This window comes from Anoplophora glabripennis, unplaced genomic scaffold, assembly GCF_000390285.2.
Source record: "Anoplophora glabripennis isolate ALB-LARVAE unplaced genomic scaffold, Agla_2.0 scaffold28, whole genome shotgun sequence".
Lineage (NCBI taxonomy): Eukaryota > Metazoa > Arthropoda > Insecta > Coleoptera > Cerambycidae > Anoplophora > Anoplophora glabripennis.
This window is the reverse complement of record NW_019416423.1, coordinates 461,595-480,225: the sequence shown is the minus strand read 5'-3', so window position 1 is coordinate 480,225 and position 18,631 is coordinate 461,595. Positions and strand designations below refer to the sequence as shown.

The 18,631-nt window shown below is 33.5% G+C and overlaps 1 protein-coding gene across 6 annotated transcripts in view; it reads left to right on the top strand.

Annotated features, from left to right (window-relative positions):
• Positions 1–2,665: 2,665 nt before the first annotated feature.
• LOC108909880 (tyrosine-protein kinase Abl) overlaps positions 2,666–18,631 on the top strand; it is a 49,776-nt gene continuing 33,810 nt past the window's right edge. For 4 of the 6 annotated variants that reach the window (XM_018714321.1, XM_018714323.1, XM_018714320.1 and 1 more), the window contains exons 1-2: positions 2,666–3,053; positions 12,701–12,739. In XM_018714321.1, coding sequence (XP_018569837.1) covers positions 2,924–3,053; positions 12,701–12,739 — 169 coding nt within the window. In that variant the 5' untranslated portion in view covers positions 2,666–2,923. The remainder of the gene's footprint in view (positions 3,054–12,700; positions 12,740–18,631) is intronic. The other 2 variants (XM_018714325.1, XM_018714324.1) reach the window with 1 other exon arrangement.

The window sequence follows — 18,631 nt, the reverse complement described above, 5'->3', positions numbered from 1 at the left end:
CCTTAGCAAAGCGCATCCCAGGCTGCATAGCCGCACTACCCTACCCAACCATACCACACATAAACATGACACTACCCCCGGGGTTTACACAGACGAGCCGGCGAAGCAAGAAGAGCGCCAGAAGAAAGGGCCCTAGCCGGCGGGGCCCAGCCAGGACAAAAGGAGGTCCCACAAAGCGCCTACACCGGCCGCATTTGCGGTCGGGGTAGACGACGGATGGGGCCCACCTACGAAGGCTGTCCAGGCCTACACGAGATGAGGCAGGATAAAGAGGGATAATCCCCCTCGATCCCAAATCATTGAGGCCAATTTCTAGCCATAGAATAATGGCGCGCGGTCGACTCTAGCGTGACCACAAAACATCAAAAGAACCGCCGATTCTGTCGCTTCTCGTTGGTATAGTGTTCTCTGGCAGAATCTTAGGATTTTACACTAAGTATCACACAACTTGCTTCATGTTTCTTGTTCCATTAGTTCCAGTTCCATGGAAAATTTGTTGAAACTCGTCCAATGAAAGTTTCTTTGCACTACAATTCTTACCTTTGGTTCAGAGCACTGAATGGTGGTACGTACCATCTTCAAAGTTGTACTTAAATGTCAACAACCTTTTGAAAGAAAATTAGAAAATTCTGGAAAGAAGGGCACTGTTGCCCAAAACTAGGAAATAGGACGACACTAGCATGAAGAAAAACGAAATTCGTGCAAGCAGAGTATAACCCTTTTCATGTTCAAAAGAAGTCATATCACTTATTGTGACTTTCTCCATCATAGAACTTATCCAACCTTGTTGCCTGTTATCCATAAGTCTCTATTAGAATACGGACTTTTATTTTTTATTACTATTTAAAGAAAATAACTTTATATCCTGTGCGCAGGCAGTATTTGATTCTGCGCATTTGGTTGCAAATATAAATTGTGCAAAGTTACACATAAGCACGACCCCACACGATCATATACCTACAGAATACAAAATATGTCTAGTATAAGAAACATAACCTCAACAATTTCGCCTTTAAGGGACGTAAAACTCAGGGTGTAGTCTCCATGGTAAAACCTTTCACGAAGGACTACATTACTGCTAATCTAATCTAATTATCTAATCAATTCACTCCACTTCAGTCAATTTGTAGGTTAGTGGTTAGAGCATATATTACATTACAGGAAGATCTGCGCATTAAAAATGTAGACGCTGGCGCTGTAGAGAGTAAGGGCGATGGTTTGGATACTCGCCCTCTCATTCTCTCAATCTAATCGTAAGCGGAGGGAGTTGCGTTCGTATCCGCGCGAGAGAGAAAAAAAATAGCTCTTTCTCTCTTCTACTCTGTCGCCGTAAACGTGCTTCCTCCGTGTAGTATATGCTCTAAGGCCAAATCTATTTTAAAATTTTGAAGAGGATATACTCGTATTATCAATTAATAAATCTTTATGCATCAAGTAAGGAATTTTAAAAACTGTTACAATTACATCAAATTTTATACAAAAAAATTCTAGATGTTTGATTTCACAACAATTTGTATTGTAAGTTGCATAATCACATTATATAAATTAACACAATTTAATGTCTAGTCGAGCCTAATACCCTTATTTAATATAATCTAGTTAAACAACCAATCTAAGTTAGAAAGGAAAATATTAGATGACGTCTCTCTCATAAAATCCCTGTTTCCCTTATTCCTGAAAACATAAATAAACATGACAGGAATTTTATACGAGAGTCGCCATCTCGTATTTTCATTCCTAGCTAGCTTTTGATTGGTTGCGAACTGTATATATGTATTACATGAACAAGGCTGATAAGTATCTGTCATTTTAAATTCACGATCTTATGCGACAAATGCGTAATTTTCCTTTTTTTTACTAGAGAAAAAGAGAAATTAGCTTACCTGTTCTTTATATGAATAATTTGTCATTCATTATTCAAAGCCTATTAATTATTACTAATTAATTTGACCGATTCCAGTTATATCCAAAGTTCTAATTATCTCGAAAACCATGCAATTTAGGTTTAGAAATAATATACTGTCATTTCGAAAAAAATTGCAGTGATTAAAAAAAATCGGTTTACAATTTCTATTTATAATAATGACACTTTTGCCCCCATATCAACACCACTGATTATTTTATTTTTTTCAGTAACATCACAAAATTATTTGCTGATTGAACTTGCACTACATCCGCAAGTTTCTAGTTTCATGTTCAGACATGTTTGAAAAAAATAATATCCCATATATTTTTTATTTTGACACCAGAGGCTTTATTAGACGTTTAGATTTAAAACAATCCAAAGAACACGCTCCCAAAGTTGTGACCTGGACTTAAAGAAAACAATAAAAGGACCTAGGTGTTAACATTTACAATAGGACTACCTACTAGCAGGTGTCTTCATAAATAAATTTCTGTCTGCCATCCTAATACCTATTGGGAAGTAGGATTAGGGATAAGCCCTTAAGTTATGTGCTACATAAATTCTGCGGCTAATATTAATCTAGATTTAATAATTATGAAATTAATTTGATTATACAGATTGAATAAAATAAAAGGGGGGGGGCAAGCAATGTCGAGTTGCTGATACCTGCTGCTCTCTGGCGGTAATAACGTCAACTAGATAATCGAAATGCACATGCTGAACAAAGACGTTAGACCGTAAGAGGGAGTGAGAAGGGGCATGAAGTAAAAATATGGCGGCGTAGAGACTAAAGTGGGGTTGGTGTAGAGCAAAATAACGTTAATTTTTCCATTTGTACGACTAAAATAATGATGAATTAACTTACATTCGGCAGTTTGTTGTTGAGTGAAGTGAAGTGCAATAATATTATGTAGTGTGTGAGTGTGGTTCGCGAAATCCACCCTTTCTGGTGTGGTGTAGTGCACGACAAAACGAATTGAATGACAATCTGGAATCACAAGGGTATGATTGCAAGCCATGGGTGCTCAGAATACTAAGGAAAGGACTGTATCAGCTGCGACACACTCGATAAGAACAACGAGAACCAGATCAAGGCCTGCAAAAGATGGACGGCAGCCTATCTCCAATATTTTTACAGAGCACAGTGGTATGAATCATTGATATTTTTTCTTTTTTAACACCCTAAGAAAGTGCACCTACTTGCCTGTAGCATATACAGTGCAAAGTCTTATTTCGTGCCTGTTTGAAATTGCATTATTTTTTTGTTGTCAGTCACCTGTTAAGTTTTGTGGGTAGTGCCAACATATCTTTCAAATGTGTGGTATAATAAATTCAATTATCAAGTTATATCTTGCTTTCCCTGCCTCTGTAATCATTTCCAATTGAATGAAGGTGTTGGTTTTCTGATGGAATAAAAGTATCGACTCCTTACTAACAGTTGTTAATTGTTCGCCGTGTTCACAAAGTACAAATCAACCGTCTTAAAACAAATGAAATATCGCCTGTTTTCGGAAAACGCGGAAACAAAAGCTGCCAGCCGGCTTTCTGTGACAGCTAGGGTTGGGAGGGGTTGTTAGGTTCAAAGGCCCAGCAAGTTCATTCAAGTCGTATCTTTATCCTTGAAATGAAATTGTCCCCCACTGAGTTTCCCCTAACGGCAGTCTGGTCTGGCGGTCTCATTTTCTGACAAATTTTCTCTTGCTGCACAGCAACTAGAAAAACTACATTTATCAGACACCTAGCTAGTCGCAGGTCGATGAGAAAGCTAAATCTTTATGAAAGGTAGACGTTCATTTTTCTGTGGTCAGAGAGAGACGGCATCGAGAGACACGGTGTTTAATTGATTTTTATTTGTGTTGGCTGATACATCTAATTTAATTTCTCTCTTCCACAATAATAGGGTTAAAGTAAATATTTATGGTTCTTAACAAATCGTAAAATAAAGAAATTAAGAACGGTCGGAAGTGGTATGATTAATTCATACATACAGTATAATATATTTCGTACTATAGCACTTCATCTATAAATACCATAAATTTAAATCTAAATTAAACTGTATATGTATTAAAGTAATATATATTTACATACCTACTTATCTAATTAAATAGATAAATGATTGGTAATAAATGGGCTTTTATTTTTTCATTGCAATTACCGATGATAGGATTTTTAGCAGGAATTAATTATTTAGGAATACCGAAGGAAGGTGTTATTAAAAAATACCTGCTTCGAATTGTCTGAACTAGAATCTAGATAAATCACAAATATTTTGCATAGATAGAGCTTGAATAATGTAACACTTTAACTTCTATAAGTCAAATTGTCCAAAAAAGAGGTATCTGTTATTAGAAACTTCTAATTTTGTACCATTATCGGTACGTAGGTAGAGTATAAGTAGGAATCAAAAGTTTATTTGAAATTATTTAAATACGCGATTTTTTTATTTAATTCGTTAAGAAATATCTGTAGTGATGCTAATGTAAATTTTTTTAGTTCTTTGTTTTGTAGATCTTTCTAAGTATTTGAAATTCATTTTTACTTATAATTAATGTTGTTAGCCACCGGTTGTTCATTATAAATTAATTGATCTCCCATAGAGATTATTCCGAATTATAAATATAAAGATTTCTTCGTCGTTATATATCTACCAACAATACATATATCTACACATAGTATACAAATACTCAGTTTTATACCAATGTTTGGTTGTTTTTAGAGGTGTATTCTCAGTGAAACTTTAATATTTGTTGTTTCTGAGAATGATATTATCTGATTCATTGTTACTGTTAATTTGCAATTATGAATATTCGTGGAGATCACGATTCGTACAAAACTAAAAAAAATTGGAATTTACGTTAATTTTTTTCTTCTTAGCACCTATTTCATATTAATATCAAGTATGGTGTGCATGGGGTACCTACAGTAAAAGTTGTCCGGTTGCACGAAATTGAGATGTTTGACCTTGAATTCAACTAATTTTTTGTACATAAATAGCAGTTGATAAATAGGTATTAATAATTTTAATTATAAGGTGCAGGAGTAGAAAGAAGGAATAAAAAATGTATTTTGTCCCAAACCCAGCAAACTGACCTTAAATTTAAATTGATTTTACAATTTCACAATTGGCGAATTAAACAAATTTGTAACCTAGTTGGAACTAGTGTACAAAATTTAGTTGAAATTGAACAATTCACAAAACTTAATTAGGTACCTACAAACCCATCTAAATATAAAAGTAATTTGCATGTAAAATCACTATAATAATATCCCCATTGTATCCTTAAAATGAACGTTAAACATACGTTTCATTTACAACTTGAATTGTGTACAGTGGTCCATAGAACTATAGCGTTTTTTGTAAAAAGAAAATGTAAAAATAACATCTCGTATAGATATTCGATCTTAGAATGGAAATACAACAAAATTAAATATGCTGTTATAGAGCGATATTATTACCTCGGTATAGTTCAATAAGCAATATTCCTAAAAAATTATTAGATATTGACATATCGTTTCCGTGCTCGAATTTCCCGATAAACATCTTCTGATGTGTTAAACTCGCTCTATTACGACTATCCTCATTATTAACGGTTGGTCACTAACATTCGTACAATTCCATTTTTAAAAACTAATGTGGAAATATGTTTTTCCCTCTTGCACGCATATGACACGAAAGAAACGCCTAATTTGAGCACTGACGCATCGACAGATGAAACTGTCTAACACTGGTCGACGCTCTTTTCGATTTACTGATGTGATTTATATGTACGAGACTTGCTGCTTATTATTTTGGAACTTTGGGTACAGTAAGTAGGTACGATTCATATTTAATTAAAGATATTTTTAATTTAATTTTTAATTAGTTAATTAAATTTTAACATGTAGGAGCTATTTTTAATCCATTCTCTGTTCGTTTTTAGATCTTTAGTGAATAGTGATCTCTATTGTATTAGTCACATTTAATTATTAGATAATCTCCGAAATGCTGTTACCTCACCTATTACTTAATTGAATTGGAGTAAAATTTGGTGTCAAGTCTAACGAAAAAAAAGTGTAACACGCAAGGGATAATCTATTTAAAGAAGGCAGATTTCAAAGTAGCACATTTGATGCCTCCTCTGTGATCATATCTCACCAACCACTGAGTATTGAACATGTGTTGAACCGTCAAACAGCTGTTAATTTGTCAGGCTTGCCTTCAGTATTGATTTCAAGAACGATTCTTACATTTTGTTTTTATTGTTCGATGCTTGCGAGGTCGGCAGAACAAAAAAGCGCACGAAATTATTATCTTTTGCAATACAGTATGTACAGAATATTCCTAAATTAAGTCGATATAGTCTAATATTCTATTAAGCAATGGTTTTGTGGAAAACAACTATTCCGCGCGCTAAATCCCCCGGCTAGCACTACCAATATCTAGTAAATAGCTAAGATCATTCACCGGGAGAGCTAGACTTGTTTCGAGCTTATTAGTTCTCGTGGGAATGCTACAGGTGAGACGACGCACAGATTTAGCTATCTACAGACACGTTCACAGCATCTACAAATTAGTAGGTTGCTTTGTGTCAGTAGGTACGTATGTCAGTAGACATAATACTTAAAGATATGACATGACATACTTTGTAGGTTATATCTCACCAACACTTAATATTTTATGTTAATAGTTTAACGTCGGGTTAAATTAGCGACAAAATATGTATCTACGTTGCCAGTGTCGACGTTTTTAAATTTATTTTAAACTCTTGCCTATAGAATCAGTGCAAGTGATTTGGAAAATGCACGGTGAAGTATCCTTCTTTGTCTGTTGGACGGCAAGCTTTCTCGATAATTTTCTAATGTTTTGAGCATGAAAGGATATCATTTGGGATGTATAAGTAATGTTGATGTTAATAAAATTATGTAGTCTTAATCTTAATGGTAATAAATAAAGTCATAGTCAACCACATTCCTGGCCTGTGGTTGTGGTCATAACAACAGCGTAATATGTAATCGGGTACTTAGTACATTTTAATCCCCATATTAATCATAATAGTTGCGACAGAGATAGACATTCTTCCACCCAAATCCATCTGACTTTTAATCATATTATCCTAAGTAAAATGTATTTAATCAAAATATAATAGACTATCAATCAATATACAGTTCTATCATTAACACTTTCAAAATAACTACATAATCTGAATCATAACACACAGACAAGGTGTCAGAAAAGTACTGTAATATTTCGAAGTCTGTTGGGCCCAGTCAAAATCAGAAGACAGGTATTTCTCTCCTAACTCAAATCTATTCCATCCAGATCCAGGCAAAACTTAATAATTAGTTTATAGTTTCTCAAATTTTCGTCAAACTTACATTTCATTAGCAGAGGCTTTTGCAGAGTTTTTTTTATTAATGAATACAATCCTGGGCAAAAAAGTTTCTTTTTCATAAGACGCTTAAAGAATGAGATGAATAAACCTCGTACTTTTCTTTTTTACTGGCATATTACGATATCCATATTGGAAATAAATAAAACTATGACAATTAATGGGGAATTCGAGGTTGAATGTTTGCGTCTGACGCGTCCTCTTTTAAAACCAACCACCCGGCACTTCTGGCATGTGCTGTGCGCCAAAATAACGTCAATTTTTCACGCTCTTTCTACCACATTGCTTTTCTGGGAACGGTTTGATTTTTGAACATTTCGATGTGTCCCCAAACAAATAAAACACGGATGCTTCGATTCGATACGATCACTTTGTCAATTTTCAAAGCCGACTTTCATGTTTTTTTCATGGTCGAAATTATTTAATTTTCTGTATCTAATTATTTATATTTTTTTAAGTACTTATTACAGCTTTGTTCAATTGTACTTTGAGCAAGATATAATAGTGGAAAAATATTTAAGTTTTTTTTATAAACTATTTAATTTTGAAACAATTTTACTAATTACATATATTTTAAATTGAACTAATAATAAATATTAATCTATTAGAAATATTAGTTCGAGGTTGATAAATATGTCTAATTAACTTTTTATAACGAACTTATTATTTTTTTATTGCGAGATCGTTATAAAAGCGAAATGATTCTCTTAGTTTTGATTGCGAGTGCCGATTTACTTACAAGCGAAAATTAATATATACTTTGTATATGTTACATGTAAATAAATATACATATTAATAACGTAACAGTACATCTTGCGAGATAATGTATTACTTTCATTTGTAAATAAATAAATAAACGTAGTATTGCAACATTACCTGTGTGTACCATTGTTTAAAAAAGAAAGTTATTCTTTGTTTCCAAGGAATTAAATTGATCACTCAAATGTAGAACAGTAAGAACAGAAATAGTCTGGGAAATTGGTGGCTTTTAAGTTTTCAGAAGTACGAAAAGTTCGACAAAATTTTTTTAACATTTTTTTTTGTTATAGGATTGAAATATACATATAGGATCTAGTCAAAATACTAGATATACATAAATAACAAACAAATTGAAATAATCTTCATTTGTATAATTTAAACTGAGATTTAAACGATCCCCAGGTATTTTTATTTAAATTTGCTGCAAAAACTATTCAGACCAATAATAATTAACAACTAACTTGACCAACGTCACGTTATTTCAGTTGTTTTTGGAGTGTTTCTGGTCATGCCCAATTTGACAGCAGGTCTGATATTAGAAAACTGTCCAAAAAATATAAAATTGCAAATATCTCTAAAAGTAGAACCCTAACAATGCTTATATGGCTTGAAAGGAAATTTCAATCTGCGTACGACAGAGCAAAAAAATATAGGGTGTTCCATTTAAATTAACAAAGTTATAACTGTTTGAAGTTATCAAAATGTATCGGCAAAAATGAAACATCCAGTATTAAATGTTTTAATTTGTTGGTAAACCATATTGTAGTGTTACCTATGCCCTTTACAGGTACCAAAAATCCGCTTTATATCACGCTAATGAAAAGAGTTACTAGCATCTCCGCGTACCCTTGTATCTGTCAAATTTTCTCTTTAAACATTAGTATATCAAAATCTATAACTACTAGGTATATGGAATATTTAATAAAGTGACCCTCAAATTTCTAGTCAAAATACTATAGTATTTGTAAAAGAGTGTCTTAAATTAGGTAGTATTTCGTATTTAATCGTAATTCAAAACATTCTATGTGTACCTATTTACCACGATTTTTTTTTCATTCCTAGTTCAATTTATCGACATGCTTTAAAATGATGTTTCATGGGTATAAGAGCCCTCTTTTTATCCGGTTCTTTGAAAGTTTTGAAAGGAAAGTTCAGAGGGCAGATTTTTATTCCTGATGGCCTACGCTGTGCTTTTGTAGGGTCGACAGCGACTTGACGAAGAGTTTGAACGTCCAGCTTGATCCTTTTTGCATTTCAACTGAATTGTACAAAAGCTCTCTCCCAAAACCTGCCTTTGGGGAAATGTAGCGAACGAAAAATCGACATGACCAACCTATTTTTTATATATGAATTATAACTAGGTACAAATAATAAGTATGTATTTATTTCACGTTAGCAGCGGAAAAAAGTTTTATTTTTTCGTTACAGTGATATTTTATTAAACTTAATGGAGTAGCTTTTTGTAAACAGGACGATAAAATTAACAAAGTTACATAGAATTTTGAATAACTGCGAAACCCCCAATGAATTTAAGAATAGGAAATGTTATTCAGTATTTATTTACACGATATGGTCTATTGGCATCCGTTATTGTGAATATAAGAAAAAATACTCGAAAAAATAAGTATTCAGTTTTCAAAAGGCCGTAAAATTGCATTTCTTTGTATTAAATATGACTTTATCATTACTTTAAGATCAATTTTCTGAAACATAGAGCTGAGAAGCATAAATAAACACATTCATATCGTAGCAAATTTAAATTTTCGCGAACCACTCCTCGTAATTTTCGTGGAAAAATTTCTATCGATAAACCAGTGATTTGGTCGCAGACAACAATGGCATTGAATGAGGATGAAAAGACACCACACGTTGATTTATCAGATGCCATGTTTGCTTCTTCCGTTGGTAAAACAGGTGGAAACAGCGATAATGTTTAGGCAGACAATGCTTTCGCACATACCGGAAGCATTATCTATTAAACCGCTAGGATCGTTCGTCAGCAGAGCCACCAGGCATATACCGGTTTCAAACTTATTAGTTATCGTCGATATGCAGTGATAATTAAGATAATATGACCTTTGTTATAGGTGATAACTCATTCGCAACCCATGATTCGGTTTTTGTTGCCATTGATCCAATGATCTTGTTAAAAAAATCTTCGTGGTAGTTGTTATCACTTATTTTGACGTAATAAATATAAGTGATCCAAAAACAGACAATTTTATTTCGGGATTTGAAACCTACGAAACAAATTTGTTTCCGAATTTCCTAATTTCCGGTAAATGCTTTTCTGAATGAGATATCGGATGCAATAAAATGGATGCTTTAACGTTTGCGGCATGCCCTACCACCCAGAGGGTTCCCGTAATAAAATGTTATGTAACACCAAACCAAACATCGACGTTGTTTATGTTTTTGTTCCTATAGGAAGATCCTATCGAGAGCATCCCGTTTTAAGTGCTCTTTTTACGGACAGATCGTAAATCACTATCGAATGAGCACAATTAAATCCGGCTGAATTCGATACGCATTTCACAAGCTGTGGAAAAACGCGGATGTTTCCATTGTGGTGAAAAATAATGTTAATAAATCATGACGAAAGAATATTTATCAATATCATTAACACCTGTGAGGACGCCACATATTATAAAAATTTAAAATTACACTTTTTTAAGCTTGTTTATTTTTTCATTAACGTATGCACACACCCATTTACTTAATCACTTGTTCAAAGTTAATGAGCTCGAAATTTGTTGTCAGTCGTAAAGCAATTAGAATTTGGTAAATTAAAAAACCGTTTAAATGTGAATTAACATCGTTGGAATCGAGGGAGATACCGCTGGAAAAGTTTGTATACAAAATACCCACTTTCATAATACTTAAGTAGGTATCGTCCAAATAATAGAGAGCGACATAGGTGGGGGAGGAAAGGGGATGACGTATGTGAGACGTAAATAAGTGTTTTAATACCCGAATATTGCTAATTTGGTTGCAGTGTTTTTTCATTGGTTTCGTCACTATGAATTCATTTATCACATTTTAAGTATCTATCAGTACACGGATGATAAAAGTTACAGTACAATTTATATTTCACATAGTAATCATTCCCTCATCAGGGTCCTTCACTGTGAAGTTTTCTTTTGTGTTTTTGCACTGTTGTTTATCATTTGACACTGTGCTTTGGTCTCTATTATCACTGTCTTTGTGGTTTTGTCTAAGTACTAAATTTTTATGAGGTTTCCTGAAAGTACCTGGTTTGGAAGCTATAAGAACTTGTTTGTTTAGAAACATGAAACTTAATAACCTGTTGAAACTCGTAGGGAAATAATATACCTAGTTTATTGTCACCCCGACCTTTTTTTGTTTTTTTTTTTTCAATTATTGTCTGGATATTTTTTATATTTGGTTCCATGATCTCTATTTTCCAAATCACGGACAAGACAAGAAGAATTTCAGCTTCAAGAGAGGTTGTAGCTTAGAAAATTTTGTATCCGACCACGGAACTTACGAGCCACACGCTGATAATAAAAAATCGGCAACTGTGGTCAGTAACCTCCGAAGTGATAAGTGAAAGTAAATAAATTCGACGACATGCAGGCTTGGTAATAATTTCGTTGTCTTCAGAAACTCTCAGATAAATGCCGTAAATAGCTGACCTTGTAGCTGTGTGGTGTTGTTGTGCAGCGTTTAGAGTTTTATTAATTGGTCGTATCGCGGTAGCGCTGTTATATCTCATTTCCGCTGTATTGAAAAAAATACAGTGGCCGAGCCGGAAAAATATTAATAACCGCCTGTTGCTCGGCCTGAAGGCGAGATTTGTTAAATAATTTAATAAGAATGGTGTGGCTTGCAGTACTTGCTGCCTGTACAAGTGATCATAAATCCCGTTTTTGAAACCGTTGTCCTCGAGGGAAAATGTTTTCAATTTTTTTTTATTGTCAAAAAATGACCTTGGAAATCGGTACTACGACCAACTTCGTTGCCTTATATCCAGGTAATCAAAAAACGTAGAATGATGCCTTGTTAACATCTAAGGTGCGTGTCTACCTTCAAATATAATGCGATCAGTTCCTACGCATTTAAAGAACCTGCTCGCGATCAGCTCGTGCGCACTTCGCGAACAAATCGCGAACAGTTACACATTGACATCTTCAAAATATATCATTTAAAGTTTCCTATTGCCAGTAAGTTTTTGCTAAATATTTCAGGCTTGTAATATAACGAAGTTAGTTACAGTTTAAGGTGCGTATCCATTGGCGTTCGCGAACAGCTCTCGATTATCCAATACTTGGCCATTTTTTTCAAATTAGAGGACGTAATCGATTTTAAAAGTTTTTGTCACACGTCAACTATCGATTTTGAACAACCGAAATCTCTTGCTTTTCCACGCGTCATTCTTTTTTGTTTTATTTTTATATTCAGTTAACAGACACAAATCTTCCTTTTCCCGATATTTTCCTGTAATCACCACAGCCTTTTCATCTGTCACGCTTTATATGGAACAAAATTGAACATTTCGAAACTGGTTTTAAATTGTTAAGACCATAGCTTACCATTACATGTCTGTAGCGATCACGTTCATTATTTAGGTATTTTGTTTCCATTTTAAATGACTAATTGAAGATCCAAATGTAAATTCTTAAATTTTGTGTTTTTTTTTTTGTAGAATTCAAAGTGCAAATCCGATCAGAACTCAAAAGAAATGGTAAGTAAATCAGTTTTCACAATGGGAAGTTTGGCAGTTCCATCTAAGGCTATTTCTGTTAAAAAACGCTTAAAACTCCCCACGTGTACAACTTTTGTTAACTTTTAAAATGTTGCAACAATCGAGTTATATATTTGTAGTCTTTTCAATGCCTGACCTATCTGTTTAATTTCAAAAAACAAAGTTAAAGTTGGTTCAGAATGCCTTAAGAATATTTACTACCCTTTAAACATTGTAGGATATACAGGCGTGGCGAGTTTTAAGTGACGGACCCTGTATACTAAACAAACAATTATATGATAATTATCAATTCAAATAAATAAATAAAAGTATTCAATATTGTTGCATATGGAGCAATACTATAGTACTCTGCTTTACAATTTTTTACTTACCACTGCTATCCATAGCAGTAGAGATCAATAATAATTTTTTCGCGGACAAAATTTCTGTTGCGTTTTCATTCAACAAATTGTTTTTGGAATTACACTTGCTTACTTGCATTTTTTTGTGCCGGTTTTGATGAAATTCAATTACAAAGTTGACATTGACAATATTGTCTCAGTTGCACTTTCTACTTTGACTTCTGCCGTTTTTATCAGAACACATATTTGTGTGTTATGTGAAAAATTTATACTTATAGCTAAAAAAACATCCACGCTAACTAAACTAAGTAGAAAAAATTCGTCCCGGCGTCGTTTCACATATACAAGGTGCGTTCGAAAATAAACAGGACATTTTAAAAACAAGAACAAAAAGTTCTTTTGGCAAAACTTTTGTACCGATGACACAAACATACTGTCACTTTGGGCGCAATAACTCCGCTTCTATTCGTCCAAATGTCATGAAATTTTGACAGTACATCAGTGAAAGGTCTACCTTTCCGCCGTATGTAATTCTCAATTGATGGCCCTATTAGAAATACCTACTTTTGAAAAGTTTTATATACCCATACCCAAGTACAATGGAAATATCGTCCAGATTGATTCAACACTTCATCGAGTCTCGCGTGGCTTCTTTTTTTAATGCGATCTAACGGTCCCTTTCCGTTCGAGATTGTGAAAATTCGATTAGTTGCCTAGTGCAGTATATATTTAATTCATTTGAAATGCTGATATTATGTAGTGTTAGCCATAAGTGGGTACGTTGGAATTAGATTAGTCCCATAACCACCTTCGTTCTACATATTAACAGATGATTTGAAATGATAATCTACTTTCACAGAAAATATTTCCAACCGTTAGATGTCGAGTCGGACAATAATAGAAACATACGGCGTTCGTTGTTCGATTAATATTCTGCAATATGTATATCTAATTAGTTTTTTACTAGTTGTCACATTTTATAATTTATGATGGAAATAAATGAAAGTTGTTTCGGCACTGTGACATGCTGACAGTGTAGATTTATTATTTTTTATAATTACCCTTTGTTTCCCAATATGGAAATAAAATCTACAGGGTGTCAGGGAAAATGTGGGAAATCTCTCGGGTACACATAGAACATGAAAAAAATTAGATGACAAGTTCCTATAAAAATTTTTCGTACAGGCCCTCTTAAAATAATGCCCTTGAGACTTTTTTCAATCATCATCATCAAAATCATGGCCCTTTCTATTAAAAATAAAACATGAATTCGTTTATTATTCCTTTTCTCGTAAACGGTTCATTTTATCGACAATAAACAAGAGTACCTTTTTTTTAGTCCAATGTTGAAGCTACCCAGATTTATTATTTTAAAGTCATTATCATACAGAGTGTTAAAAATTCAGGCATTAAGTTGTAAAGCTTAGCCCGTCTCTGGTAAACTAAAAAAGCTAAATATGTTTCTAGGACAATTTCTGTTTTTTTGATCTTGACTGGATTACATTTAATTTATGTAAAAAATGTTCTGTGTATATAAACAGTGTCTATACAGTACTACGTTTAGCTCTAATGAAGTTATACTAACCCGTTAGGTTTCATTTTATCTAATCTCCGCATATATATCGTAAAAATTGCTACGAAACTGACCCTAAAGGGTTGTTTTGTGACAGGCTGAAAACGGAAAATCGATCACAAAGGGGGTGTTTTACGAGGCGACGACTTTATTCAGTCTGGTGGATATACACACGCGTTACTGCTGGATACTTACTTTTTTCTGCCCGCCAATACAATACAGACAGTTTCATAGAAAATACACGCAAGATTAAAAACTGTAAAAGAACCCGAGGCTCCAATATCGGCCTTCGCTATCGCCTATAGATCTCTTTTGTGCAAGAGCTAATTATAAAACAGTTATTATTTCATAATCATTTTTAGTACTGTTAGAACAGATGGTCGCGTCCTGAAGAAATGGAAATATTGTAGTAAATAAAATATATTTAATAATATGTATAGTTTTCTTGGAATGCCGTGGACAGTGTTTGATCTAAATATAACCACTACAAGTCGTAATTGCGATGTCAAAAGTGTATCTATAAACATTTTAAGAGCTTGAAAACCAATAATTATGGTTTAGTAGTTAAGGTCTTGTTTGATTATATCGTTAGCTATTTTTTTTTACGCAGAGCTTACTAAGAATTAAATAACTTATCTCACAAGTTCTGGTTAATTTAATTGACGACTGTCTCATTATATTGTAAGAAATACAGAAACGAGCTATAGTAGCTGTATCTAACAATAATTTTTTTAATATCCAGTCAATTTTTCAACGTAAACAAATTATCTACCAGCGACGAAGTGTCGAAAATTATCTCCGGAATTGTATATCAACGGCGTGGTACATAGAATTTTATATCGTTTTAAATCGTGTTCACATTTATCATTTTGTCGTGTGCAATTTGTCGGGAAAGTATAGCGCAAATAGCTTGACGTGAATAAATGCCCAATTAGTGTAGCTATCAATTTTTTTATGTTTCTTGATTTTGTAACGAGATAAGTGTAATCAGTTCTTCAATTCAACACCAATTTACGCATAAATATTAAACTATATTAAATAGTTGTAGAGGGGCATTACAATTAGTTGTGCAAATGTAGAAATGTTAAAAAGTCTCCTCTAATTTCTAAATTCAGTTACAATTTGTGATTATAGTCTTTCCGAAGTCAGATAAACATGTAAAAAACGCCTAGCAATAGAATTTAACGACTTTCATAGGCGTCCCTAAAAAAGTTTTCTGCCAAAGGTAAAAAATTATAATAATAATTTGTTATAATGCGTAGAAAATTTCTATTATGTTTACTTGGCCAATAAAATATTTTAATAATTTATGTACTCAAACAATTTTATTATATTGATGGTAAATTTCGTTTTGTTCAGTTTCAAAAGGTCTCCAAAGTGCCATGTTGTAATAATATTATTTCTCCCTTTCACAATAATTGAAATATCATTGATTAATAGAAGGTGCCTATAATAAATTAAAATTACCTGAATCACACCAAATTCCACATTGCTGCACTGCACTGCTGGGCAATTTGTCAACCACTTGTCAGCTGAGATTTATTGTCCAGTGACCCAATGCAGCTGTGTTTGTATTTCGTTTGCTCGTGCCCGCATTCTTCAATTGGGCGTATACATTTCTACAACCTCTACGTTTAGTTCGACCAGACCTGTATATAGGTATGGCAACAATTTTTTCAAATATTTCAACCTTTCGGTTCTTCAATTGATATCGGAAAGACTACTAAAACTAGATTATTAAAAAGTTTACAACTATAAAAAGTATCAGGTTGGTCACCCATACGTTGAAAAATAATAAGTTTTTTGCTTCTTGCCTATCTTTCAGAAAAATTAAAAATTTCTACGCCAATGATTTTTTTAAATTAGGTTTTACGCAATTATATTGTGTATTATGTTGTATAGCTTTGGAAATCAAATGGCATTATTTGTTTATTGGTTATAATTAGTTTGTCACTTCGGTGCAAAAATAAAGCGTAAAAGTAGGAGGCTCTGGAACGTTCGTATCGTCGCTCGATGATTTTAATGCTTGCAAGAAATAAAAAACAATTTTGTAGATGGTTGCAACCGATTGTAATGACTACAATTGTTTGAAATTTCGCATTTTTTTTGTAATTTTTGTAATTACCTGTAATTTTTCGCAGTTGTAGTTTTGTGTACACATTTTTCAGTGGCGTACCGGTTTTCATGTAACGAATGGTTTTATACCTATAAACATGGTTCCAAATGCCCTATAGAATATCATATTGAGTTTTCGATATTGTAAACAATAAATGTGATTCGACCTATTGATTATGTCCATCGAAGTTTAAAATAACTCGGCGGTAATTTCTCGGAAAACCATGATGCATTCGCAATACGGTTCCCCGCGCGATTCATAAAGCATACCGCAAAATTGCGTCTGGCAATCCTGACCCCAGACACGAATTACTCGACTGTACACCCTTCCCGGGGGCTTAAAAATGCCGTACCCGGAGGGTTAACGTGACAGGCAGCCAGAAGCCAGAAACCAGACGTCCTGAGCAGGAAAGTAAACAGATCCCGGTGTACTTTAGGCGCTAGGAATTGCAAACGTGGCATCTGGCCCTTCTAAATAATATATGTCTCTTTGGAAAAATCGACAAACCACCCCTGGTCTTGTGTTAGTTTGGCGGCAGAGACGGTGCCGTGTTACGGAAATGAATTGCATGGGTGTACCATACGAAAAGGTGAAGCGAAACAGTTGATTTCCCCAGTTGTCTTGAAATTTACTATTGGTTTCAAAATCAAAGTGCAGCAGATCCCAACTTTATTAACGAAGTACTATGGATGGATGAGAGAGTGTTTTTTAGCCGTACTGTCATTTTAAATAGATAGGTACCTTATTATTCCTTGAAAAGCAATAAGGCACACAATAAGGTACCTATACGTACTACAAACTGAATAATTAACATGGTACTAAAAACTCATTCAAGCTCATCCATAGTCAAAACTGTTTATTCGTTGTTGTTGACTACTGATTAAAAACGTATTAAAAGCTAGGTTAATGACCGACTATTACAGTAGGTCAGGATTAAGATTCACTCTCGATAAACGTGGGTCAGTGGTCAGGAGCGGTCGAAATAATGATTTGAAATTTTTTTCTCTCAGCTTATATGTGTATTTAAATTTTTTTTATTGCATATTCGTATTCTACTCGTTTTTCCCTATATTATCCTTAAAATTAATGACATTATATACGTAGACATATTTAGTTCAATTTAATAAATGATGCTAGGATGAAAATCGATCTATCGAAAATCGATTATTTATTTTATTTTAATAAATTTCAAGGTTAGTTAAGTAGTAAAGTGCACCTGACTATTTTGAAATTAATAGAAAATACTTACAAACCTTGAGCTAATATTTATTAAGAGAAAAATACATATTTTCTTACAAATAAAATATATTTTTTAATTACCTACCACATTGATACGATGAAAACTTTTCGGAACCTCTGACTCTTAAATTTTAAGAAGTGTTTGGGACACTTATGTAACAAACGATTGTATGCTGCTGGTATGCACTCTAAAAAAATAAATTAAAAAAAACAGTATTGCACTGTTCGTTATAAATATTTCACGTTATTTTTTTTTAAGTTACTTCTGCTTGGAACTCGCCTACGTATCAACTAAGTAATACAAAGAAAAACGGGAAAAGAGAAATAGTAAGTTGTTAATTTATTTTCTTTCACATGTTCCGCTACCATCGAACAATTGAAAGATCCTTCTCTCAATCAACCAGCAACGGTTCTCAAACATTGTTCTCGTGTCGCTACGTCTGTACTGATCCTTAAAATGCAAATGGCGCCGTCGGTTAGAACGGATGTGGTAATTAGGATGTGGGTACATGGCTTTCCTTGATGCCGTCGATTAATTACAATGCACAGCTTTGATAAGTGAAAAACGAGATTACGTGATTCATTTGTTCATTGGGATATTG